Source organism: Xenopus laevis, chromosome 2L (genome assembly GCF_017654675.1).
Source record: "Xenopus laevis strain J_2021 chromosome 2L, Xenopus_laevis_v10.1, whole genome shotgun sequence".
NCBI lineage: Eukaryota > Metazoa > Chordata > Amphibia > Anura > Pipidae > Xenopus > Xenopus laevis.
The window spans coordinates 6,656,026-6,682,781 of record NC_054373.1 but is presented as its reverse complement, the minus strand read 5'-3'; the positions used below and the strand labels follow the sequence as shown (position 1 = coordinate 6,682,781).

Sequence of the window (26,756 nt, the reverse complement as noted above, 5' to 3'; positions counted from 1 at the left end):
TTAAAAAGCAAAGCCTTTATTAAGAAATAACTTACAGAAAATCCACTTCCTGTCCTCTTCAGAAAAGCCGACCATCCACACTGCATCGATCGATTTCTCCTCCTTGGCTCCTCACTGACAGGCATCCTCCTCCCGGCGTCCAGCAGCAGCTGTGCATCAGGCTCTTCACTCCTTTCCCGTGGATCGGCTTCCCTGTTCCGCTCACCTCCCTCTCTGTCTTCCCTCCGCCCCTGCTCCACTACTCAGAGAGACATGCGACGCCTCCGCCCCTGCTCCACTACTCTAAGAGAGACATGCGACGCCGGGAGGAGGATGCCAGCCAGGGAGGAGAAATCGATCGATGCAGTGTGGATGGTCGCCTTTTCGCCGTTTCTGAAGAGGACAGGAAGTGGATTTTCTGTAAGTTATTTCTTAATAAAGGCTTTGCTTTTTAAGTTTCATTTGTCTTGGTATTTATTTTTCATTGTGCACAAACGAATTTTTAAATATTTTTTTTTTGATGTTACTGGTCCTTTAATCTGCCTGAGTTTGTGTATTTACACTTCCGGAACAAGATTTAGGATTCTTAAGGGTAAGGGCACACCTGGAGATTCAAGGAGATTTAGTCGCCTGGTGACTAATCACCTCTTCTTTGGGGCGACTAATCTCCCCGAACTGCTTCCCGCCTGCTTCAATGAAAAACCGCCTGCACCAATGCACTTGCGGCGCTTCGATTTCCGAAGTTTCCTCACGAGTAAACTTCGGGCGACTTAAGAAATCAAAGCACCGGGAGTGCATCGGCGCATGCGTTTTTTCATTGAAGCAGGCGAAAGACATGGGGAAGCAGTTCGGGGAGATTAGTTGCTGGGCGACAATCTCCCTGAATCTCAAGGTATTGCCCTTACCCTAAATTCGAAAAAAAGAAAAATTGCTATTTTTAATGATAGGTACTTGTACCAGAAGAATATTTTTGCACAAAAAAATCAGATGTGAAAAGCCCTTGTCTCTGGAACACGCCAGATCTGTATAGTTTCAAGGATATTTTTGACTTCTGTAGATCAAAAACTTCAGTAGTGCATTAACAATTTTTCAAAGCACTAAACCTGCATATGGTACTTAAGATTCCAAACAAAAATCTGGAACAGCAGCTTTACCCCAGGAAACCATATTTTTGAAGTTACACTTTATATGCCAAATCCAAAATGGGTAACCATGTCTTTCTACTCCTTATCGAAGCCTTTCCGAACATTTTTTGAATTTCACAAGTTTGTATCTCACATGTACATGCTGATTCACTGCACATGCTCTGTGCTGCTGTCACTTACTGATCTTAGGGAGCCACTCACAATATACAGTACACATAGAATAGAAATGTCACAATATAAGGCTGATTAGTAATTAATACACATAATTACTACATGGCAGCACAGAAACCAGTGCAATTAGCATCAGAATTTAATAATCGGCAAACCTGTAGCATCAGCTTATATTACAGCCAGGGAAGCTCATTTTCTGCTGGATAATTATTGACGAGCCCTAAGCTTAGCTTCTCAACAGCCAATCAGAGCCCACTGCGCATGTGAGAGTCAGACACTTTCCAAGATGGTGACCCCCTGTGACAAGTTTGAAGTCCTGGATCATTGCTGCTATTGACAAGCTCAAACTTTAGCCTTGTGCAATAAGTTCACTGTATAAAACATTTCAGTTTTAGCCATATTCATTTTTTGCCTTTAAGGGGCATAAATATATAAGGGGATCATATAATAATCTCTCTAATGATTTATTTACCAGTAGGTCTTTCCAGCTGACACAAGGTCACCCATTCCGATTAGAAGAAAAGAGGTTCCAGCTAAATATTGGGAAGGGGTTTGTTACAGTGAGAGCTGTGAAGATGTGGAATTGTCTCCCTGAATCAGTGGTACAGGCTGATACATTAGATAGGTATAAGGAAGGGTCGGATGCTTTATTCACCAGTAGCTCCTCCCAGCAGACAGGAGGGAGCCAATGAGATTAGAGGAGGGAAAGGGGTGTTACAGGGAGAGCTGGGAAGTGAATCAGTGGTACAGGCTGATACATTAGATAGGTATAAGAAGGGGTTGGATGGTGTTTAGCAAGTGAGGGAATACAGGGATATGGGAGATAGCTCATAGTACAAGTTGATCCAGGGACTGGTCCCATTGCATCTTGGAGTCAGGAAGAATTTCCCCCTCTGAGGCAAATTGGAGAGGCTTCAAATGGGGATTTGTCTTCCTCTGGATCAACTGACGGTCAGGCAGGTTATTTATTGTATAGACTTAAAAGGTTGAACGTGATACACGTGTCTGATTTTCAACCAAACTTACTATGTGAATTCTGAGCTTTCTGGATAACGGATCCCATACCTGTATCTCCCCCTAAATCTCTATCCATTCTCTCTCCATAGGTGTCAACAGAAGGGTGGGGGTTGCACAGCCAATAGAAATACAAAGACTACAATATATTTGGATATAAACTTTACTTTTCCATTTCTTCCTCCCCCCCAAAAAAAAAAAAATCCTTTAAACCAAAAGTTCCATTGTATACACTTTTTACAGTAAATATTCAACAAATATACGGAGAAACTAACAATGCAAAGAAAATTCCGAATGACTAACGTAGGGATACGGTATAAAGCTGGTCAGTGGGAGTCGCAGAGATGTATTTAAGGAAGGTCGCGCGGGGTTAGGACTTGTGATTGTTTAGATTTAGCTCCTACCTGGAACCAGACGAGTAGGTCTGGGTCCCTCAGTATTAACCCCCCCCCCTATAACTGGATATTAATTAAACACCAACAAATACAACACCACCGCCTGATTCATTAACCGCGTCTCCACTGCTCACTTAACCCTTTTGTGTGACATTTACAAACAATACAAAAAAAAAAATCCATTTGATGCATATAAATCTTAACAGCTAAAAAAAAAATCATTTTTGAAAGTTTTTGATACTTTAAAAATAAAATCTCCGGTCAGATTTGTTACTTTTGTGCATTAAGCATCAGCAGAATCAGTAACTATGCGAGGTTTGCTGTTCGCTGGTGGCACCGGAGGGCCTGTGCCCCGTTTGCTGTCCTGGTAGCCCTCGTCATCATCATCATCATAATATTCCTCCGTCTGATTTCTCTGCATCTTCTGCCTGTTCTGTTGTCGAGGCTCTACTTCTTCCTCTTCTTCTCTGTCGCTGCAGTAGTGAAACAGAAGATGCATTAAGGGAAAATATGAAAATATTGCCCAGCTTTCATTGAGACTGATTATAATATAAGATTTGGGGGTTCACTAAATGCAGCCTTACATGGGCCATGCTTGAGTAATCCTTGGGCCTGATACTGTGAGATATGAGGTGTCCTTGCTCACTACAATAGACACACTCGCCCTGCCCAGATCAGTAACTGGTCATAGATGGTTGTTAGGCTTTATGGCAAAATCTGACTGGGCATGTGTGTCATCTTGGGGGTTTGTAAGACGTGTAAGGTCTGTAGGGCGAGAAGTAAGACGTGTAAGGTCTGTAGGGCGAGAAGTAGGGCAGACGTGTAAGGTCTGTAGGGCGAGAAGTAGGACAGACGTAAGGTTTGTAGGGCGAGAAGTAGGACAGACGTGTAAGGTCTGTAGGGCGAGAAGTAGGACAGACGTGTAAGGTTTGAGGGTGAGACGTAGGACGAACTTGCCGCACATTATATTTGACTTACGCCATCTCATAATCCTCTTTTTCTCCAGAATCGCGGCAGCAGCAACAGTAGGCGATGATGCCAATCACTATGACCGCGGCTACACCTCCTCCGATGATTCCAGCGTAGAGCCCAATGTTCATTGAAGCTGTTCCAAAACAAGAACAATAGATACATTAAATGCTGTGCAACAAAATACAAGTATCACACAAATGGGCCAATCACAGATGAGTCTGGCCCCACATTTACATGAGATTTCTAGGGGGTTTAAACTGTAACATATTTATAAATGGCGTTTTCCGTTTCATAACCAGAGCGATATAAAATAATATACCAGTAAGAGATTGACCCCGATACAAGGAACGGTCAAAACCTACAGAGAGTTGAAAGATCAGTAAACTGGGTTTATCATAGATTTACATATATTATTAAATCTATGGCCAGTTATTGTGACTATGCAATTTTGTAATGAATTGGAACCAGCAGTGGAGCAAAAAGGACAATTAGAGTAGGAGGAGCCAGTGTCGTCAATGAACTTTGGTTTTTACCATTTATGATGAGCCTGGCCCTGTAGATTCTGAAAGAATATTGTTTATCTGAGGTTCTAAATCACATTTAGAGTCTGATTTGGCACTACTGATTGGTACGGGTCACTTAAAGGAAGTCTGTCGTGATTTTTATGATGTCATTTTTATTTCTAAACTACACTGTTTACACTGCAAATAATTCACTCTACAATATAACGTTTCATTCCCGAACCAGCAAGTGTATTTTTTTTCTAGTTCAGAAAGAGCCAGCACTATAGGATGGAACTGCTTTCTGGCAGGCTGTTGTTTCTCCTACTCAATGTAACTGAATGTGTCTCAGTGAGACCTGGATTTTACTATTGAGTGTTGTTCTTATATCTACCAGGGAGCTGTTATCTTGTGTTAGTGAGCTGCTATCTGGTTACCTTCCCATTGTTCTTTTGTTTGGCTGCTGGGGGGGAAAAGGGAGGGGGGTGATATCACTCCAACTTGCAGTACAGCAGTAAAGAGTGATTGAAGTTTATCAGAGCACAAGTCACATGACTGGGGGCAGCTGGGAAACTGACAATATGTCTAGCCCCATGTCGGATTTCAAAATTGAATATAAAAAAAATCTGTTTGCTCTTTTGAGAAATGGATTTCAGTGCAGAATTCTGCTGAGCAGCACTATTAACTGATGTATTTTGAAGAAGGATAAGCCCAAAATCTGTGTTGGGGGGGGGGAGGTTCCAAAGCTTTTCAGCCGTGAAGCCTACAGAGCTTGCACAATGGCACCATTCACATGAGGAATTCCTTACGGGGCATCACTGCTACTGTGATATTACAGGACTCTTCGCCGACTTTGTTCTTGGACACACAGATATAGAAGCCAGAGGTGTCGGCCGAGATGTTCTTCAGCGTCAGATCACTGCCGTCTACACGGGGGAAAAGAGGAAACAGAAGAAGTTTCATAGGGATCAGTTTGCGGATACATTGTCCATACACAGCGTAGAATGGCGAGTTCTTATTTCAGAGACAAAAACCCTCATTGCACTGAACTTCTGGGTAATAAATAATTATTATTACTATTGTTAATACTTTCAATCCAGTCCCCCCAGGTTCATAAAACATCTACATTTGCAGTATCAGTATGAAACTACCGGTGACCTCTCTGGATGGGAGATTACATTTTAGACTTAAAAGGTTATTATACCCCTGAACATTGGTGAACTCTATAAAACTACTTTTAAATAAATATATTTTTTGTGTGTGTCATTTGCTAATCCCCTACTGCAAAATGCCGACATTTAAAAGGAATTGTTCAGGGTAAAAATAAAAACTAGGTAAATAAATAGGCTGTGCAAAATAAAAAATGTTTCTGATATAGTTAGTTAGGCAAAAATGTAATGTATAAAGGCTGGAGTGAGTGGATGTGTAACATAATAGCCAGAACACTACTTCCTGCTTTTCAGCTCTCTTGCTTTCCACTGATTGGTTACCAGGCAATAACCAATCAGTGACTTGAGGGGGAATCTGAGCGAATGCAGAGTATTAGTGATGGGCAAATAAATCTGCCAGGCGATAATTCCTTGCAAATTTTTTGCGATTCGCCACCGGGAAATAAATTTGCAAAAATTCACCAGTCAAAAATTTTTGGACGTGCGTCAGAGAAGTCACTTGCATTAAAACCATCGTACGTCAACATTATTCGGACTCCAGTTGACTTTAACACTGGTGTCAAAATCGATGCGGGCGTCAAAATTCGCATTTTTCACCATTTCTCAAATTTCTGGGGAAATTCGCTAATTTTCCGGCAAAGCGAAATGGGGGAAATTCGCCCATCACTACTGAGGATCAATTGCAAACTAACTGAATAGTTATGGCTAGGGATGCACCGAATCTAGGATTCGGCCTTTTTTAGCAGGATTCGGACGAACCCTTCTGCCCGGCCGAACCGAATCCCAATTACCATATGCAAATTAGAGGCGTGGAGGGAAATCACGTGACTTTTTGTCACAAAACAAGGAAGTAAAAAATGTTTTCCCCTTCCCACCCCTTATTTAAAAATGCAAATTAGGATTTGGTTTGGTATTTGGCCAAATCTTTTGCATAGGATTCGGGGGTTTGGCCGAATCCAAAATAGTGGCCTAGTTATGTCCCATGTGGCTCCTCTTATAGTCACTGACTAACTCAGAGTTAGAGAGCTGAAAAGCAGGAAGTAGTGTTCTGGCTATTATGTTACACATCCAGTCACTCCAGCCTTTATACATTACATTTTTGCCTAACTAACTATATCAGAAACATTTTTTATTTTGCACAGCCTATTTACCCAGTTTTTATACTGAACTGTTACTTTAAGTATTAACTGATAATGTCAGTGAGGGAGTGAGCACAGAAGTAGAGATTTTAGCCAATGCACCTTTGTGCCAAATTCATGAACAGACCCCCCTTCCGCTGCAAGAACTTACCCCTCACTGATGTTAGTGGTAGTTGCCTTTGTGTATTCTGGGGGGTGTAACTTGTCCATTGATAATCCGGGACTGGAGATCCCTCCACTGAGTTGCATTTCAGTTTGATGTCTTGCCCAAATTCAGAGGTCCCTTCAATGCCACAAATGGGTTTGGTAGGGGCCACTGCAAAAATAGAAAACTATTAGAGGCTTGAAATACATAAGTCTAAAGAAAAAGCACTCTCCAGTGAAACAATAAAAAGTATGTTTTTCAGCAGTAAATTACCATTTTATGCCTTGACATAACATTATTTTAAATAGTAATGTGCATATAAAGCTTATAGGGGAAGTAAAGTGTAAAATAGAATAAGGCTAGAAATGCTGTATTTTGTATACTAAACATAAACATGAACTTACTGCACCACAAGCCTAATCAAACAAATGATTTATGCTTTCAAAGTTGGCCACAGGGGGTCACCATCTTGTAACTTTGTTAAACATCTTTGTAAGACCAAGACTGTGCACATGCTCAGTGTGATCTGGGCTGCTTAGGGATCGTCATAAATGATCAAAACAGCACAAGTCAAATAATATCTGCCAGAAGCCGATACAGCAAGACTGATTAATAATCAGAATATGCAGACTGCACTGGGTCCTGTGTTGTCATGTAATCTAATGTGGATTTTATAGTTTTTGTATTGTTTAATACAAACTTTCTCCAACTCTGCAGAACCAGTGGCTGCAGCAAAATAATCCTCCAAATAGAATCCCAGTTTATCTGTTTAAATCTGGCTCCATGATCTTTGTCCCTGCAGCTGGAGTTGGAAACAGTAAAGGGGATGTAAAGGCAAAAATAAAATCCAATACAAATCTCTACACAGTCGCCGACTGCTCTACAGGGAAACAAACAAAGATGCTTGAGTTCTACATGGCTGAGAAGTAAGGCGGGGGCTCCCCCTGCTGTACATAAGTATGATTGTTTCCCTGCAGAGCAGTTAGGGACCATCTGACAATTCCTATCCACAGCAGTAAATGAAGGGAGAATTTCACTGCATACAGTCAGGTTTCTTATAAAAACGGTACAAATTTTTTAATTAAAGTATATTGGAGATAGGTTTCTTTTTCATTAAAGAAAGTAAAAATGGGATTTTTTTGACTTTAACATCCCACTAGTTCTTTTCACTACTGTGAGTCCTTGTAAATAATAAAAATCCTTCCTATCACACCCACCACCTCCATTCCTTGTATAACCCCAGGGTCCTGCTGCTACAGATCAGCTTGTGTTCATTGTCTTAAAGGTACAGGGCACATCATTACCTAATACAATAAGATCCATTTTGGCAATTGGGGTTCCTTTGCGATCTTTGGGTATGATGACTTCACACTGGTACGTGCCGTTGTCCTGCATATTAAGCTGAGTAATGGTGATGCCAACGTTATTAGCACCCGGGTCACCAGTAAACGCCACCCGTCCATTGTAAGCGTCTCCATAGGAGGTTTCAGAACCTAAATAGTAGGTGATAACCTCATCCTATAAACAGAAAAAAACTGAATAAGTCTTTAATTCTGATCCAAATGAACTGGGCATTTCAACCAGAATGAACAGTGGTCAGTGGATAATATACCAGGTTATGGCAGTTGTTTAGCCTGTTAACTATTATTTAATACAAATCGTATTTCAACCATGGGCTTATCTTTTTGCAGATGAATTTAAAGGACAAGGAAAATTGATGTGTGCCAAGTTGTTAGGCACCCTCTGTGATTATAGTCGCTTACCCGTTACCCTGGTTGGTGCATATCTTCTATAAAGAAGCTCCTGCCCAGAGTAATTCTAAAGAGCGTTGATCCTTGGTATTCTTCCTATTCTCTTTAGTTAAGCTGGAAGTCTGCTTAGTAAAGAATTTTTACTGATTTCTTTTCTGCACATGAGCTTTAGAGAATCACCAAAGAGAAGAAGAAAGATGGCAGCAAAATCAATCTGCAATTAGTACCTTGATTTATTGTAAGAAGAGGAGGAGCACCCGCCCAGGGTAACAGGTAAACGACTAAAATCCCCCAATGATTTAACCTTTTCTTCTCCTTAAAATAAATGTTAAGGAGCAGATTTATTAAAGGATAAGTAAACCTTTAAAATAACGGAATTAAAATTGATGAGGGGGCTATTGTAAGCACTTTGGTCCTTTACATTATTTATTTTCTTTTAATTCCAAGATATTAAGGGATACATGTGCTGTTAATATGAATGAATTTTGTTACAACAGCGCCACCTGCTGGTCATTTTCCCACCAGTCTGACCAGCAAGTAGTCAAGGAAGTTGTCAGGAGAAAGAAAGAGGCTGATGTTCTTCTGCTTAGGAATAAAATTAGAAACCTTTCTCACATCTTTCCTAAGCAGAAGAACATCAGCCTCTTTCTTTCTCCTGACAACTTCCTTGACTACTTGCTGGTCAGACTGCTGGGAAACTGACCAGCAGGTGGCTTCCTGACATTTGAGTTTGGAGAAATAACTCTATTCTAGTTTAGTCTAATTCGATTCGGGTTTTTGGGTCGGTCGGTAATACTCATGCAAGTTTTAGATATTTAGAGTTAAAAAAAAAAAAAAAAGTCACAGGTATTCAAAATTCGCCCTTTGATAAATGGGCCTTTAACTATTTTATAGATTAGGTCAGTGGCTGCCTGACAAAAAACAGAAGGCAAAGGGGCCCACTCTATTTAATAACAAGGTTACAGATATATAGAAATATTGGGGTAACAGTCACCCTGCTATAGTTCCAGGGGTACCCAGGGCACAAATAAGCACTCACCCCAAATCTCCCCCTAACTGACCTTCAGACTGGGCCCCCTTAGCTCATAATAAGGTTACAGATATATAGAAACATTGGGGTGTCACCCTGCTATAGTTCCAGGGGTACCCAGGGTACAAATAAGCACTCACCCCAAATCTCCCCCTAACTGACCTTCAGACTGGGCCCCCTTAGCTCATAACAAGGTTACAGATATATAGAAACATTGGGGTAACAGTCACCCTGATATAGTTCCAGGGGTACCCAGGGTACAAATAAGCACTCACCCCAAATCACCCCCTAACTGACCTTCAGACTGGGCCCCCTTAGCTCATAACAAGGTTACAGATATATAGAAACATTGGGGTAACAGTCACCCTGCTATAGTTCCAGGGGTACCCAGGGCACAAATAAACACTCACCCAAATCTCCCCCTAACTGACCTTCAGACTGGGCCCCTTAGCTGATAACAAGGTTACAGATATATATAAACATTGGGGTGTCACCCTGCTATAGTTCCAGGGGTACCCAGGGTATAAATAAACACTCACCCCAAATCTCCCCCTAACTGGCCTTCAGACTGGGCCCCCTTAGCTCATAACAAGGTTACAGATATATAGAAACATTGGGGTAACAGTCATCCTGCTATAGTTCCAGGGGTACCCAGGGCACAAATAAGCACTCACCCCAAATCTCCCCCTAACTGACCTTCAGACTGGGCCCCCTTAGCTCATAACAAGGTTACAGATATATAGAAACATTGGGGTGTCACCCTGCTATAGTTCCAGGGGTACCCAGGGCACAAATAAGCACTCACCCCAAATCACCCCCTAACTGACCTTCAGACTGGGCCCCCTTAGCTCATAACAAGGTTACAGATATATAGAAACATTGGGGTAACATTTTGCCCCAGGGCCTTTAGTTCTGCCACTGATAAGGGTAAATATCAGATAGGGTAACAAAGCAACGTATAAATAGAGACTGAGGGAAAGTCAATAATATTTACCTGGGTCTCAAATTTTTTCCAGCCAGCAATGCTGCCAGTTTTATCTGCAGTGGTTTGGTAGGTGCAGGGCAATGTTGCGTTTTTCCCTCTAGCGGCTTCAAATTTTTTGGTTGGTGTGTCTACAGTAATGGCAGAGACTGTTGCGAGAACTGGAAAATAAACAAACAGGAGCTTTAATTAATGATCTGCAGAAAGTGAGGCTTATATTCTGATATAGAAGTGGTGCTTAGTGATGTCATCAATTATAATTGAAGCTTAGTGATGTCATTTCGGTCACATGACTCACTGAAACTTGTGTATTATAATAAATAAAGTACCTACTATTGCAAAATATGAGGATATTAGAAGTTACCTCGGAGTTCCATGACCTGTATAATAACACTCTGCCTTTGGCCTCGTACTTTTATATGGTCATGAAACTCCCACAGCAATGACTCAGCACTCACAGGACTTGCTTAAAAAATGAAAAAGTCCTTTTTATTGTGTAGTAGAAAAAGCAACTGGTTATGTCAATTCCACAGGCCAGAGATACCCTCAGAAATCATTCCCCCCCCTCCTTTCTACATAAAGGGGAAGTAAAGTGTAAAATAGAATAAGGCTAGAAATGCTGTATTTTGTATACTAAACATAAACATGAACTTACTGCACCACAAGCCTAATCAAACAAATGATTTATGCTTTCAAAGTTGGCCACAGGGGGTCACCATCTTGTAACTTTGTTATACATCTTTGCAAGACCAAGACTGTGCACATGCTCGGTGTGATCTGTGCTGCTTAGGGATCGTCATGAAATAAAACAGCACAAGTCAAATAATATCTGCCAGAAGCCGATACAGCAAGACTGATTAATAATCAGAATATACAGACTGCACTGGGTCCTGTGTTGTCATGTAATCTAATGTGGATTTTATAGTTTTTGTATTGTTTAATACAAACTTTCTCCAACTCTGCAGAACCAGTGGCTGCAGCAAAATAATCCTCCAAATAGAATCCCAGTTTATCTGTTTAACTCTGGCTCCATGATCTTTGTCCCTGCAGCTAGAAACAGTAAGGGTTGGGACACACTGGGCGATTTGGGGAGATTTAGTCGCCTGGCGACTAATCGCCGCGACTTTCCGCGACCGATCTTCCCCGAATGCCTCCCCTCGCTCTGCGCCTGGCTAAAATGAAAAATCGCCTGCGCTAATCACACGCGGCGATTCGTTTTCCGAAGTCGCCCGAAGTTTCCTCGTGAGGCAACTTCGGGCGACTTCGGAAAACGAATCGCCGCGTGTGATTAGCGCAGGTGATTTTTCATTTTAGCCAGGCGCAGAGCGAGGGGAGGCATTCGCGGAGAAAAGTCGCGGCGATTAGTCGCCAGGCGACTAAATCTCCCCAAATCGCCCAGTGTGTCCCAGCCCTAAAGGGGATGTAAAGGCAAAAATAAAATCTAATACAAATCTCTACACAGTCGCCGTCTGCTCTACAGGGAAACAAACAAAGCTGCTTGAGTTCTGCATGGCTGGGAAGTAAGGTGGGGGCTCCCCCTGCTGTTCATAAGTATGATTGTTTCCCTGCAGAGCAGTTAGGGACCGTCTGACAATTCCTATCCACAGCAGTAAATGAAGGGAGAATTTCACTGCATACAGTCAAAACAGTATAAAAACGGTACACATCTTTTAATTAAAGTATATTGGAGATAGGTTTCTTTTTTATTAAAGAAAGTAAAAATGGGATTTTATTTTTTTACCTTTACATGCCCTTTAATTATCCAATTATTTCAACAAAGTTCGATAGGACCACAATTGTGCCCAAAACCCTCACTCCCCTGCCTGTTTATAGCCCACTAAATAGACCTTCATATCTCTGTGGGGCCCCTGACTTAGTGGGGACACAGCACTCCTGTCCCTATAGTATATGTTGTACATGAAAAGCCTTTGTGTCTCACTCTTGTGCTGCTCAATAACAGGAGGAAGAGTCATGAAAATGAAACTATGTGTGTGACACCGGGATAGTGATACTTTGAGTCACAACCCAACATAAAGTGTGGGCTCAGTTCTGCTGGACTCAATCCTGGGACTGGATTGGGCAACTTCAGGCTCTGTTATTCACTGTATTACTCACTGTATTATTCACTGTATTATTCACTGTATTATTCACTGTATTATTCACTGTATGCCCGAGAACCCTGTTTAGTGCCAAGAGCAGATGGAATTTCATGAGTGGAATCAATTCCCAGAAAGCAATGTTACCTTTAAATGGGTTGTTCACCTTTGAGCTAACTGTTAGTATGATGTAGAGAGGAATATTCTGAGACAATTTGCAATTGGTTTTAATTTTTTATGGTTTTTGAGTTATTTAGCTTTTTATTCAGCAGCTCTCCCGTTTGCAATTTCAGCAATTTGGTTGCTAGGGGGCAAATTCCCCTAGCAACCATACACTATTTTTAATAGGAGACGGGAATATGAATAGGAGAGGCCTGAATAGAAAGAGGAGTCATAAAAATGTAGCACTTGTAATAAATGTGTAGCCTTACAGAGCATTTGTTTTTAGATGGGGTCAGTGACCCCCATTTCAAAGCTGCAAAGAGTCAAAAGAAGAAGGAAAATAATTCAAAAACTATATAAAAAAAAAAATACATAGACAAATTAAAAAGTTGCTTAGGATTGGCCATTCGATCATATACTAAAAATGTACTTAAAGGAAAACTATACCCCCCAAACAATGTAGGTCTCTATTAAAAGATACTGAATAAAACAGCTCATGTGTAAAACCCTGCTTCATGTAAATAAACCATTTTCATAATAATACACTTTTTTAGTAGTATGTGCCATTGGGTAATCATAAATAGAAAATTGACATTTTAAAAAATAAGGGCCGCCCCCTGAGATCATAAGATTCACTGTGCACACATACAAACCACATGTTAGGTCACATGAGCCAATTAACAGACAGGGTTCTGCCTTTTGCTTCCTCACTTCTTCCTGTTACAGTTAGTGTTGTAGTATTTCTGGTCAGGTGATCTCTGAGGCAGCACAGATAGAGTCACGAAATGGTGGTTCAAGGCAAGAGATGTAAAAGGGCAATATTTATGTAAATATATATTCCAATTTGGTAAGATTCTTTAATATGTCATTCAATTTGATATAAACTATCTGTTGCTTAAGTATTCATTTTGAGGGTATAGTTTTCCTTTAAAGGTGAACCACCCCTTAAATATCATTATAATTAGACTGTCGAAACAACCGCCAGAGTTGCCTTTAGGGGCGCCAGGGTGGAAAACTCCCCCACAATTGACTAAAGCTGGCCATAGATGTTGAGATTTTTAAAAGATCAGATCCTGATCGTGAGACCACGATCTTCTCAGAACGATCGTACGAATTTACCATCAACTAAAAAGACCAATTTGGCAGGAAAACAAAGGGGAGCTGCTTGGCCCTGCAAACATAGAGAGATTGCACTGGGACCGACAAAGATTTTTTGACCTGGCCGATCAATTTCCTGACAGATGTCGGCCGAAAAATCGTAAGATGTACGATCGTTGGAATCCCACTAACCGCACGATAATTTCGAAGGATTGGTCGGGCTTCCTTAAAATCGGTCGCTCGGCAAGAAGAATCGTCGCGTCTATGGGGAGCTTTAGACTCTCAGATACATTAGGGAAGATTTTATATACAACGTTTCTAGTGAAACAAATGTTCGGTGCCATTTCTCTGTGTGGCATTCCTCATGGAAAGCAATGGAATGAATCCTCAGGCCACACACACCGGTTACACAGAATCATTGCAGGTCCTGCTGAGAGAAGGGGAGGGGTGCGGCACACTGGGAATGTAGATATTTACTGGAAATAATCCGGTTTTTCCGGTTGGTGCCCCTCACCTGCCCCTTTAGGCCGTGGAATCCACCAGGGATTGTGATCAGTGAGACAATATCACACAGAGATCAGGATGTCCTGCAGCTGCTACAAGTGTACAAAGTCATGGCCCGGGTTACTGGGGTCTCAGGTCAGGGAAAAATTCAGGTTGGGTCCCTCACTACTGTCCATCAGCGTTGCACAAGCCTCGTCACATCTGTAACCTCCAAAACACAGTCACAAGTACAGGCTTAGTATCCGCTGACCCACTTGGCTCAGTCCAACCCTGAATAAGTCATAAGACCCCGATAAGTCAGACCTGGGCAGTGGGGCAACGAGAGGGAGAGAACCCGGGGGTCAGGGCCCTGCTGCTTCAGGAATTCGGGGTCGGCCATGGCAGGGTGCGGCTTATTAACGGGGTTGAGGGCTCTAAAGCTGGGGTAGTGGGGTCTTAAAGGGGAACTATTGCGAAAATGAAAATTGAATATAAGCTTCCTTATACTGAAATAAGCAACTTTCTATATACAATCAATTAAATATTCTGCATTGTTTCTGAAATAATCAAGTTTATGTTCACTATTCCTCTCTCAGCATCTGTTTCTCTTCATTCTCTCTTCATGGAGCAGTTGGGTGTCAGATATTCACTGACAGTTAGATCCAATATATCTTATAGGGAGGCTCCTTTCCTAGCAGATGTATTAGAGCTCACTCTATTAAACTCACCAGACATCATGTCTCTCTACATGCAGAATTTGTGCAAAAGGCAGTTATTTTGTTACATTTTGTTTGTACTGGAATCAGTTAAAACTTTCTAAATACAATCAATTAGAAATTCTATACCATTTCTGAACTAATCAAGTTTATCTTCACTATTCCTCTCTACAAATTCTGCATGTAGATTAAATTTTCATTTTTGCGATAGTTCCCCTTTAAGGTGGTGGCCCCCAGACAAACCAGTGCAGCACCAACCGGCTTTATAGGAATGAACACAGGATCTGAGTCCAGGGACTTTTCATTAACTAAGTAATTGCACCCCACTGTGCCCATAGTAACATACCTCCCAACTGTTCCGTTTGACTTTTGACTGCTCAACCCGCAGTCCCTCGTTTGTACTGGAAAGTCCCTCTTTTCTCTGCACTGAACAGCCAGAAAAAGAAACAAAGTTTCTCACTTAATTGGCTTTTGGCAGAGAGCCCAGAACAGCCACAACAGAAGATAAGATACTTTTGTAACAATTTTGAGATAAGCAAATAAGTAATTGTAACAACTCACAGTTTAAAGGGCAATTCATCTTAATTAGCAAAACTGTAATAACTGAAAAAAAACCACAGAAATATGTTCAAACTTTCATAGTCTGCCACATTTTGTAAACTGAACATGGTAATTAGGGGGTGTGGCCACACAAAGGGCGTGGTCACAAAAAATGTATTTTTATTTCCAAAATGTTGGGAGGTGTGTAGTAACCAGGCTGATCCCTTACTGCCCATTAATGTCCCCCAGTCTCTAACACTTATTTACAGGGGGTTCTAAATCCCCAGTCCTTGGGTGCAGAATTCCGTGTGAGCCCTATTGGTGATCAGGCAACCGAAAAAAAAAAAAAAAAAGGCAAACGTAGACATTACTGGGCTTCACAATAAAGTCATTTTAACTCTTTCATAGCTTCCTGTTTTTATTTAAACAAATATAATTCAGAACCGTTGGTACAGGGCCCTCTACAATCTTTGGGGCTCCAGAGCAGTTGTGTGCCCCGTGAAAGCTTTGCCCATCTCCTGGGCTGGAACTGGTTAATCAAACCAGACAGTTTCTCAAATACAAAAAAAACTTTTTTCCCCTTCTCAAACTGAAGCGTGGGAGAACTTTTTTTTTCTCTTTGTACAACAGGAGTTCCCTATAGACCAATCACTGACTCCTGGATTATTATTCACTGGCAGCTTCACTCACGGTGACACCGGTACCCTCTGAACTGGCCACACAGAAAAGCTCCAAAAGCGTCACCCCCCCTCCAAAAAAATAAACAAAAACACCCAGTAGCTGAATGTTTAAAAGAGAAGGAAAGCTACTGAAGCAGATTAGAGCCAATAGATTAGCCACAATAGTGCAAATTGTAACACTATATTTATTCTGCTAAATGCTTTACTAGAAACTCTCTGTTTGTTTAGGATAGCAGCTGCCATATTAGCTTGGTGTGACATCACTTCCTGCCTGAGTTTCTCCCTGCTCACTCATAGCTCTGGGCTCAGATTACAGCAGGAAGGGGGAGAGAAGCAAACTGAGCATGCTCAAGCCCAAGCCCTGGAGGTTTATGCTGAAAACAGGAAGTCCGATACAGAAGCCCATGAGTACATAATCAGACTAATTATTCGCAGCACTTTTATATTATAAGGAAATGTTTTTCATTTTGTATATTGGAAGGATATAGGTAGTTTGGGACAACATAATGGGATGAGACCCTGAGACTTTTTTTTTTATTTTTATAGAATTCAGAGGATCAGGAGCCGATTTCCAGTAGAAAGTTATTAAGATGTATCAATATCATCATAAACTTAATCCAGTTATAGCCTTAAAGGGGTGGTTCACTTTTAGTATGTTACAGAATGGCTAATTCTAAGCAACTTTTCAATTGGTCTTCATTTTTTTTTTTTTTTTTTTTAATTATTTGCCTTCTTCTGACTTTTTCCAGCTTTCAAACGACCCCATGTAAAAAAACAAAACGAATACTCTGTAAGGCTACAAATGTATTGTTATTGCTACTTTTTATTCCTAATCATTCTATTCAGGCCTCTCCTATTCATATTCCAGTCTTTTATTCACATCAGTACATGGTTGCTAGGGAAATTTGGGCCCAAGCAACCAGATGGCTGAAATTGCAAACTGAAGAGCTGCTGAATAAAAAGCTAAATAACTCAAAAACCACAAATAATAAAAAATGAAAACCAATTACATATTGTCTCAGAATATCCCTCTCTATATCATACTAACAGTTAATTCAAAGGTGAACAACCCCATTAAACTAATAGACATTATCACATATAACTGATCCCTTCCCATCCTGGAATTCCAGCTTTCTGTACTTCCCCACGGCACACAGGCAATCACTATGGCAGCTCCGCTCTCATATTACAGAGACTGGGGGTGGAAATGAAATAACGGCAGCCGGAAGCCACAGCCCGAGGGAATCATTTTGCTTTGGGGGAAGATCTATAAGGATTTAACAGAGCAGCTGTGGCAGAGGCAAAACCCGGTGGCCATTTTCTTGCACCAGATTTACCCCTCGTGTTGTTGTTGTGCATTTCTGCATTCTCTGCTTGTGGTATTTCCACTAAACTGTGTGTGTGACAGACTTGTGTTGATTTCCTTATTCTATGTTTCCTGGAGCTTTTGACTTCATTTATTATTATTGGACCTACATTTTTAAAGGCAAACTAAAGATTTAACCCCTAGATAGGGGCCTGTTACAGAGGGAAGTCTTGTCCAGGTCTCTGGGAGTTGCAGCCAGCTGGAGCCCAATACAGGGAGTCCATTTTGTAAAACTTTAACCTGTTATTATTATTATTATTATTATTAACCACAAATGCAGGTGGTTGCGTCCAACTCCCGGTGACCTATGATATGTTTTTTCACTCTAATGTGCAGGTGCCTCCCTGGACTTGGATAAAAGTAAACAAAAAAAGAAAACAGGGAACTCTGAGTATCACTCATGTATTATAAGGGATAATGTACCCCCTACTGTAAATGATAAGGATATTAGAAGTCACTGAGGGGTTGTTCTGTGACCATATAAAGGCACAAGGCTGCAGGCTGAGTTATACAGGGAACTCTGAGTATCACTCATGTATTATAAGGGATAATGTACCCCCTACTGTAAATGATAAGGATATTAGAAGTCACTGAGGGGTTGTTCTGTGACCATATAAAGGCACAAGGCTGCAGGCTGAGTTATACAGGGAACTCTGAGTATCACTCATGTATTATAAGGGATAATGTACCCCCTACTGTAAATGATAAGGATATTAGAAGTCACTGGGGTTCTGTGACCATATAAAGGCACAAGGCTGCAGGCTGAGTTATACAGGGAACTCTAAGTATCACTCGTGTATTATAAGGGATAATGTACCCCCTACTGTAAATGATAAGGATATTAGAAGTCAATGAGGGGATCTGTGACCTAAGGTGGCCATACAGGGGCCGATGAAAGCTGCCGACAGACCGAGTTCGGGCTTCCCCGATCGATATCTGACCGAAAGTCGTCCAGATGTCGATCTGACGGGACTAAAAAGCCCATCGGATCGCGGCAACATCTGTTTGTTGATGCAGACCCGCAATCCGACCGCCCATTACCCATCGTTAGGATCCGATTGTTGGGCCCTAGGGCCCACAATCGGATCAGCCCAATATTACACACCTCAAGGTGGGCACATCGGGGAGAGATCCGCTCGTTTGGCGACCGTGTATGGCCACCTCTAAATAACTTGGCTTGGGGCACAACTTTGACAACAGGGGGTACATTATTCCCTATAGATAACATTAGCTCATATATGATGTTTATATAATCTGTACTGTAAATTATAGGAGAATCAATAGCCACAGAGCATTTATGAAGGATTATGGAATTCCAGGCTGCGTTACACAGTCTCATTGGGGGTAAAGAAATTCCTTATAATAAATGAGTGACAGGGCCGTAGGTACAGAGGTGTATTTAGGGGGTAGAAGGGCCCAAGGCAAAGTAGACAAGTAAAGCCCAATTTATTTACACAATGACAGTCCAGACCGGTCCTTCAGCAACTCCCAACACCCCTTTCATAGCTTTTAGCTGTTGGTGGGGGCTGGAAGCTTTCAGGCAGTAAGAAATACTGTATATTATATTATTGCTATTGCCCCACTTACCTGCTACTCACAAGACAACATATAAATAAGCTTCATAGAAATTCTGCCCTGCCCCCCCCCCTTGCCTCAAGCTAAAACCACCTCATGGGAAAAAAATCTCTCAGCAAAACACTCCTTATTCAGCTAATGGGCCCCAGATCCTGTCCATAAAACACAAGGGGCCCGAGATCCTGTCCATAAAACACAAGGGGCCCGAGATCCTGTCCATAAAACACAAGGGGCCCCAGATCCTGCCCATAAAACACAAGGGGCCCCGAGATCCTGCCCATAAAACACAAGGGGCCCCAGATCCTGCCCATAAAACACAAGGGGCCCCAGATCCTGCCCATAAAACACAAGGGGCCCCAGATCCTGCCCATAAAACACAAGGGGCCCCAGATCCTGCCCATAAAACACAAGGGGCCCGAGATCCTGTCCATAAAACACAAGGGGCCCCAGATCCTGCCCATAAAACACAAGGGGCCCCGAGATCCTGCCCATAAAACACAAGGGGCCCCAGATCCTGCCCATAAAACACAAGGGGCCCGAGATCCTGCCCATAAAACACAAGGGGCCCGAGATCCTGCCCATAAAACACAAGGGGCCCGAGATCCTGTCCATAAAACACAAGGGGCCCCAGATCCTGCCCATAAAACACAAGGGGCCCGAGATCCTGTCCATAAAACACAAGGGGCCCGAGATCCTGCCCATAAAACACAAGGGGCCCGAGATCCTGCCCATAAAACACAAGGGGCCCCAGATCCTGCCCATAAAACACAAGGGGCCCGAGATCCTGTCCATAAAACACAAGGGGCCCCGAGATCCTGCCCATAAAACACAAGGGGCCCGAGATCCTGCCCATAAAACACAGGGGCCCCGGATCCTGTCCATAAAACACAAGGGGCCCCAGATCCTGCCCATAAAACACAAGGGGCCCCGGATCCTGTCCATACACAGCAGTTGATAAGAGTGTCAGCAGCAGGAGCTTTGCTTACACTTTGGGGCACAATTATATGAGATTTATTGCCCAAACAACAGTCTCACTGGCCCAGTGGAATGGGATAATCAGGGGCATTGGCCGGTTCTTACGACTGGTACTTAAAGGAACAAGAAAATGGGAATGAAATTAACTCAGATAAACTTCCGCCCCTGTATCACAGGGCTCAGCTCTAATCACTAGTTATTCACTGATAAGCACCGATATTATTAGACTCAGGGCTAAAAACACTGACCTCTGCTCTCCAACTGTACATTAGGGTCACACATTCTATTACTGTATCAACACTCAACTCCCAGCATGCTCAGCAAGCTCTTACTCAACAACTCCCAGCATGCTCTTACTCACTCAACTCCCAGCATGCTCTTACTCACTCAACTCCCAGCATGCTCAGTGAGCTCTTATTCAGTCAACAACTCCCAGCATGCTCAGAGAGCTCTTATTCAGTCAACAACTCCCAGCATGCTCAGAGAGCTCTTATTCAGTCAACAACTCCCAGCATGCTCAGCGAGCTCTTCCTAAAGCAGTGGCTCCAAGCTGCTCCCAAACCCCAGTGTTAATGAGCCGTGTCGGAGCACAAAACAAGCAGGAATAAAGGAGAAACAGGGTGGGACAAGGAACACCCCAATAACCCTACTGACCCCACTCACCTGCACATAGGAAATAAGTGACTAATCTGTGGCCCTGTGTCCCCATCTCGGCTGTTTCACGTCTGTAGGTTCCCAGGGTGAGAAATGGAGGCACAAACCAAACTTGCTGTTGTCTCTCTCCCACACCCACTGCTGCTGTGTGAATACCTGCAGGGCTCAGCCAATAGCAGCACAGGGATTCCTGCCCATACCTGTTGGACTCAGACAGGGCTATTAGCATTTACTAAACCCCTCCTCTGGATTCTCTTCCCTCACTGGCTGCATTTGTAAATTGCCTCTGAGCAAATAGAAAGGGGACGTGTGAATAGAGTGCAAGCCTATGGGACAGCACTCCCATTTAAAGAGATATACTCTGGGCATGGCTGGGAGGTGCAATTAGAATTTCATAAACCTGCAAAGGATATTGTAAGTGAAGGGGTTATTTACTAAAGGAGTGCAAACAATTGGTATAATTAGGCATGTTTCTTTTTTTTTTTTTTGGAATGCACCATTTCTTCTCAAACTAACAGCACCCGATGCACAAGTTCACTTCCACTGGGAACCAAATAATGTCCTAAATCCAGTGTGGGGGGGGGGCGATTATACACTTCCAGGTGCATTGAGAGGCAGGAATAGATCTGCCCCAAACCCTGGGGTGAAATACCCTCCCCATCTGCCTAATAATTCCCTGTGCCTCTGCCCCGGGCTGTCAATCAATTGTGAGCAATTAGCCCATAGATGCCCCCAGCCCCTCCTTATGCTCCACAATAGAGGATATGCCATTTATACTGGGGGGGAGTCATTATCTCTACAAAGGGCAATATAATGAAATGACTCTGATTCATGGGACACCCCCTTCTCCCTAAATCTGTTCTAAATCTGCCCATTAGTATAATACAGTGGGTGGGGCTCACTATGCCCCATTTAGTAGCGAGTCTCACGGGAATTATGTGTTTCACTTCCTGCTGTCAACTCACATATTCAAAAATGAACAGAACACGGGAGGGTTTGTTTGCCCTTTATAAAACTAAATCCAGAGGTTTCCAAAGTGTCACACTTATAAAGCCTGGACTTGGTACTGGAGAGTCTTACACTGGGTCTGGTACCTGCAGAAAAGTGGTTATCATGTGGCTTGTATGGGGTTCAGAATAGGAAGTGAATAGGAAATGAATAAAGTGAATAGGAAATGAATAATAAGTAAAAAGGAAATGAATAGGAAGTAAATAGCAAATGAATAGGAAGTGAATAGGAAGTGAATAGACAATGAATAGGAAGTGAATCGCAAATGAATAGGAAATGAATAAAAAGTGAATAAGAAATGAATAGGAAGTGAATAGGAAATGAATAATAAGTAAATAGGAAGTGAATAGGAAGTAAATAGCAAATGAATAGGAAGTGAATAGGATATGAATAGGAAGTGAATAGACAATGAATAAGAAGTGAATAGGAAATGAATAAAAAGTGAATAAGAAATGAATAGGAAGTGAATAGGAAATGAATAAAAAGTGAATAAGAAATGAATAGGAAGTGAATAGGAAATGAATAATAAGTAAATAGGAAATGAATAGGAAGTGAATAGGAAATGAATAAAAAGTGAATAAGAAATGAATAGGAAGTGAATAGGAAATGAATAATAAGTAAATAGGAAGTGAATAGGAAGTAAATAGCAAATGAATAGGAAGTGAATAGGAAGTGAATAGACAATGAATAAGAAGTGAATTGCAAATGAATAGGAAATGAATAAAAAGTGAATAAGAAATTAATAGGAAGTGAATAGGAAATGAATAAAAAGTGAATAAGAAATGAATAGGAAGTGAATAGGAAATGAATAATAAGTAAATAGGAAATGAATAGGAAGTGAATAGGAAATGAATAGGAAGTGAATCGCAAATGAATAGGAAATGAATTGGAAGTGGTTGGGGCAAAGAATTCAGATCAGTGGGTCTGGGTCGGGTCAAGGTGGGCCCAGCTAAACCCAGACTTGGTTCTATTGGAGAAATCCAAACAGGACTGGGTTTTGTCTCTGAGCTGTTTGTTTATATAGGTATAGGGTTGGCACCTTTTCTGGAAAAAAATACAGGCCTTCCTATATATTTATCTTTTTTCTCTATTAATAACATTGGGATCAACCATGATTTTTTACCGGACAGGCCTGTAAATTACCAGCCAGGTGGCAAACCTATAAATAGGTATCAGGTATAAAGGTATCAGGCCCTGCGGCATAAAGATCTTATTTGCATTATCCCTCCCATAATTCCTTGCTCCACTGCTTTGGTGTCTCTGTTGTGGGAACCAGCTGTGACTGTGTCAATATCCTCCTGTGCGTAACCCGGGGCCGTTCCTTGGTTCTGTACAGAAGAGGCCGCTGAAACGTAAAGGGGAACCACACCCACAAAATGTCATTCCGAGCAACTTTCCAATATACATCTACCATTTCAATGGTTTTAAAGGAAGGTGTAAATGTAATTGCATTGAAACCAGTTTCTGTCTGTCCCGTCCTCTTTGATGGTTCTGACTCATTAAACAAAGTAGCAGAAGCAGCGAAACTTGCCCTTTATGTTTATGAAAAAACTGAAAAAACAAAACTGGAAAAAAAATCCTATTGTAGATTTAGCGTCTCACTGTGACACCTGCTGGCGGATACTGGTATTACATCTGAATGTCTTTACTCACAGTCCCGGGTTATTACTGCCCTGGGGGTTCTAATGGGAGAGATTTGGCCACTTGTAATCTCCCATTATCCAGACTTTTACACTGTAGGTCGTCCCATTGTGGTTGGACTGGGCCATTAGAAAGTGCACAGAATATTATTTATGCCTTTTAGTCGCTGGCTAATCCCACGGAATTAGGTGGGATAAGGATCCTCATTTCATGTTCCCATTAAAGGCAGAGACACATAGTCAGATTCAGGGAGATTCAGTCTCTTCTTCGGGCGACTAATCTCCCCGAACTGCCCTCCCGCCGGCTACAATCTAAATCACCGGCCGGGTTGGCACTCGGAGCGAATTGTTTTCCCGAAGTCGCCCAAAGTTGCCTCACGAGGAAATTTTGGGCAACTTCGGGAAAACGAATTGCTCTGAGTGCCATCCCGCCGGCGACTTAGATTCTAGCTGGTGGGAAGGCATTGCGGGGATATCCTTATATTTTGCAACAGGGGGTCATTTATTTATTATACTACACAAGTTTCAGTGAGTCATGTGACAGCAATGACATCACTTAGCTCCGATTTTAACTGATGACATCACCAAGCACCGTTTATAAGGATAGAACCATGGCAAAATATACATCTGGTTATTTTATTAAACCTCTTTATTTCACATAGAGGTAAAAAAGCAGTTTTGGGAACATCGGGACAAAATGTGGATGTAAAATCTGGGAAAACATGACTTAAAATCAGGGAAATGCACCCACTGAAATGCATTATAAATTGGTGGGACCACAAATAAAAAATGTAAAATGCAGGAAAACTTAAAATTGAGGTGTCGCTGTATCACTTTTATTCTTATACAGCACTTCTCTAGTAATTTACAGATACACCCAGAATTACTGTAACTCACTCTGTTAATTATTTGTTAATCTACAGTTTTACTGTGCACCATCTGTTCCTACAATTAACACATTATACCTCATTACTAATATATACAGTGACAATTAAATGGATTTGTAATAAACACTAAAAGGTAAAAGATTTAACAGAAGTCACTCAGCCTGCAGCCTTGTGCCTTTATATGGTCACAGAACAACCCCTCAGTGACTTCTAATATCCTTATCATTTACAGTAGGGGGTACATTATCCCTTATAATACATGAGTGATACTCAGAGTTCTCTGTATAACTCAGCCTGCAGCCTTGTGTCTTTATATGGTCACAGAACAACCCCTCAGTGACTTCTAATATCCTTATCATTTACAGTAGGGGGTACATTATCCCTTATAATACATGAGTGATACTCAGAGTTCCCTGTATAACTCAGCCTGCAGCCTTGTGTCTTTATATGGTCACAGAACAACCCCTCAGTGACTTCTAATATCCTTATCATTTACAGTAGGGGGTACATTATCCCTTATAATACATGAGTGATACTCAGAGTTCCCTGTATAACTCAGCCTGCAGCCTTGTGCCTTTCTATGGTCTTCAGTGACTTGTAATATTCTATCACATTATCATGTTTCCCTGTAATTACAATAAACATGTGAATGTGATACAGTCATTCTATTAAATGCTGGAGCTTTATTGCTTTGTTTCTGTCCTGCCATTTAAACTCTTGCCAGTGTTACTATGGTAAGTGGACCCCTAGCAACCACATTTGAGTTGCATCTTTAAGCTGGACACTCAGAGGGCAAGAAGATGAATAACCTCATGGAAACGTCTCCACCAATAGGGCTGCAGCGCTGGCAGGGTGAATAGGTTCCCGCTCATTGGGGTTGGAGGGGTACAGGGGGAGGGGCGAGGATTCCAGATATGAAATAAAATCTCTGTACATATAAACGTTCCCATGATGCAGTAGAAGCGCTGATATCAGATTCCTCTCATGGGAAAAGACTTCCCTGCGTGTGTCACCCCCTCCCCCACCCCCGGCAGCTGCTCAGTAACATGAGCCAATGGGCAGGTCCCGACAGCATCCGATTGTGTTACCCGAGGGCCGTCCCTGACGTGGAAGAACCAGTTCCACAGGGCCCAATGTGTGGCAGATCCCTGGGATCTTTCCTTTCTCCCAATTCTCTTAATCCAATTGCTTCTGTTTGATTTTTGTTTTGTGAGTCAGAACCAGCAGTGCAGAGAATAGAAACAGCCAGACAACAGTTACAGAGTCCCGCAGACTTGCTGGTGCAGCACTAATGTGGGGGGTTCTCATTCAGGGGCCCCTGGACAGGGTAGGGGGAGGGGTGAATGAGGGGGAAGTGTCTGATTGGCTGAGCAAGAGAAGAGTTAATGGACAGGGTTAAAAGATAACACAATTAATACACATGGTTTTTTTTACATTGCATTTAGCCATCATTTGCATTCCTATTATTTCTATAACAAACCACAATTACTATTGTCCGTAGGGAAAATCCCAGAACCAGTAAGAAAATATTTTATGACGTTGCCACAAATGAACACCTGCAGCTTCAGTTATGGAAATGAGCTTCTATTTACCCCGAAGATGTGAGAATACTATTAGACATATTCCCGTGGGCATCCAGGAAAAATCTAGAATCTCTCGTGGGATTAAAATGATGGAATTTCTCTTCTATTTAAAACTTTTTATAACATTTCATTCCCTCTTCCCTGTGTACAATTATTTGTCATTCACACCGTCGGCCACTAGATGTCAGCAAAGTGTCACTAATATGAGGATTCTGTTTTGCAGCAGATTAAAGAGATTATTATTATTATTATTATTATTACTGATAACATACAGTTTGGTGTTTCACTATGCTGCCATAGTTTTATGGGATCTCTCTGTACAGGCTATGAGCAAATTTAGGGGACTGTTCCTGCTGAATTGTGCTTAGTACAGGGAATACCTATGCTGCCATAGTTTTATGGGATCTCTCTGTACAGACTATGAACAAACTTAGGGGCTGTTCCTGCTGAATTGTGCTTAGTACAGGGGAATACCTATGCTGCCATAGTTTTATGGGATCTCTCTGTACAGACTATGAGCAAACTTAGGGACTGTTCCTGCTGAATTGTGCTTAGTACAGGGGAATACCTATGCTGCCATAGATTTATGGGATCTCTCTGTACAGACTATGAACAAACTTAGGGGCTGTTCCTGCTGAATTGTGCTTAGTACAGGGGAATACCTATGCTGCCATAGTTTTATGGGATCTCTCTGTACAGACTATGAGCAAACTTAGGGACTGTTCCTGCTGAATTGTGCTTAGTACAGGGGAATACCTATGCTGCCATAGATTTATGGGATCTCTCTGTACAGACTATGAACAAACTTAGGGGCTGTTCCTGCTGAATTGTGCTTAGTACAGGGGAATACCTATGCTGCCATAGTTTTATGGGATCTCTCTGTACAGACTATGAGCAAACT

At 41.9% G+C, this 26,756-nt stretch overlaps 1 protein-coding gene across 1 annotated transcript; it reads right to left on the bottom strand.

The window, feature by feature from the left end:
• Positions 1-2,456: 2,456 nt before the first annotated feature.
• Positions 2,457-20,988, bottom strand: gpa33.L (glycoprotein A33 (transmembrane) L homeolog; the record flags this gene model as incomplete). The annotated part of the gene is given in 7 exon segments (NM_001095857.1): positions 2,457-3,177; positions 3,683-3,809; positions 4,986-5,102; positions 6,636-6,800; positions 7,934-8,147; positions 10,405-10,553; positions 20,747-20,988. Coding segments are annotated over 7 exon segments (1,008 nt in total). The 3' UTR covers positions 2,457-2,987.
• Positions 20,989-26,756: the final 5,768 nt, after the last annotated feature.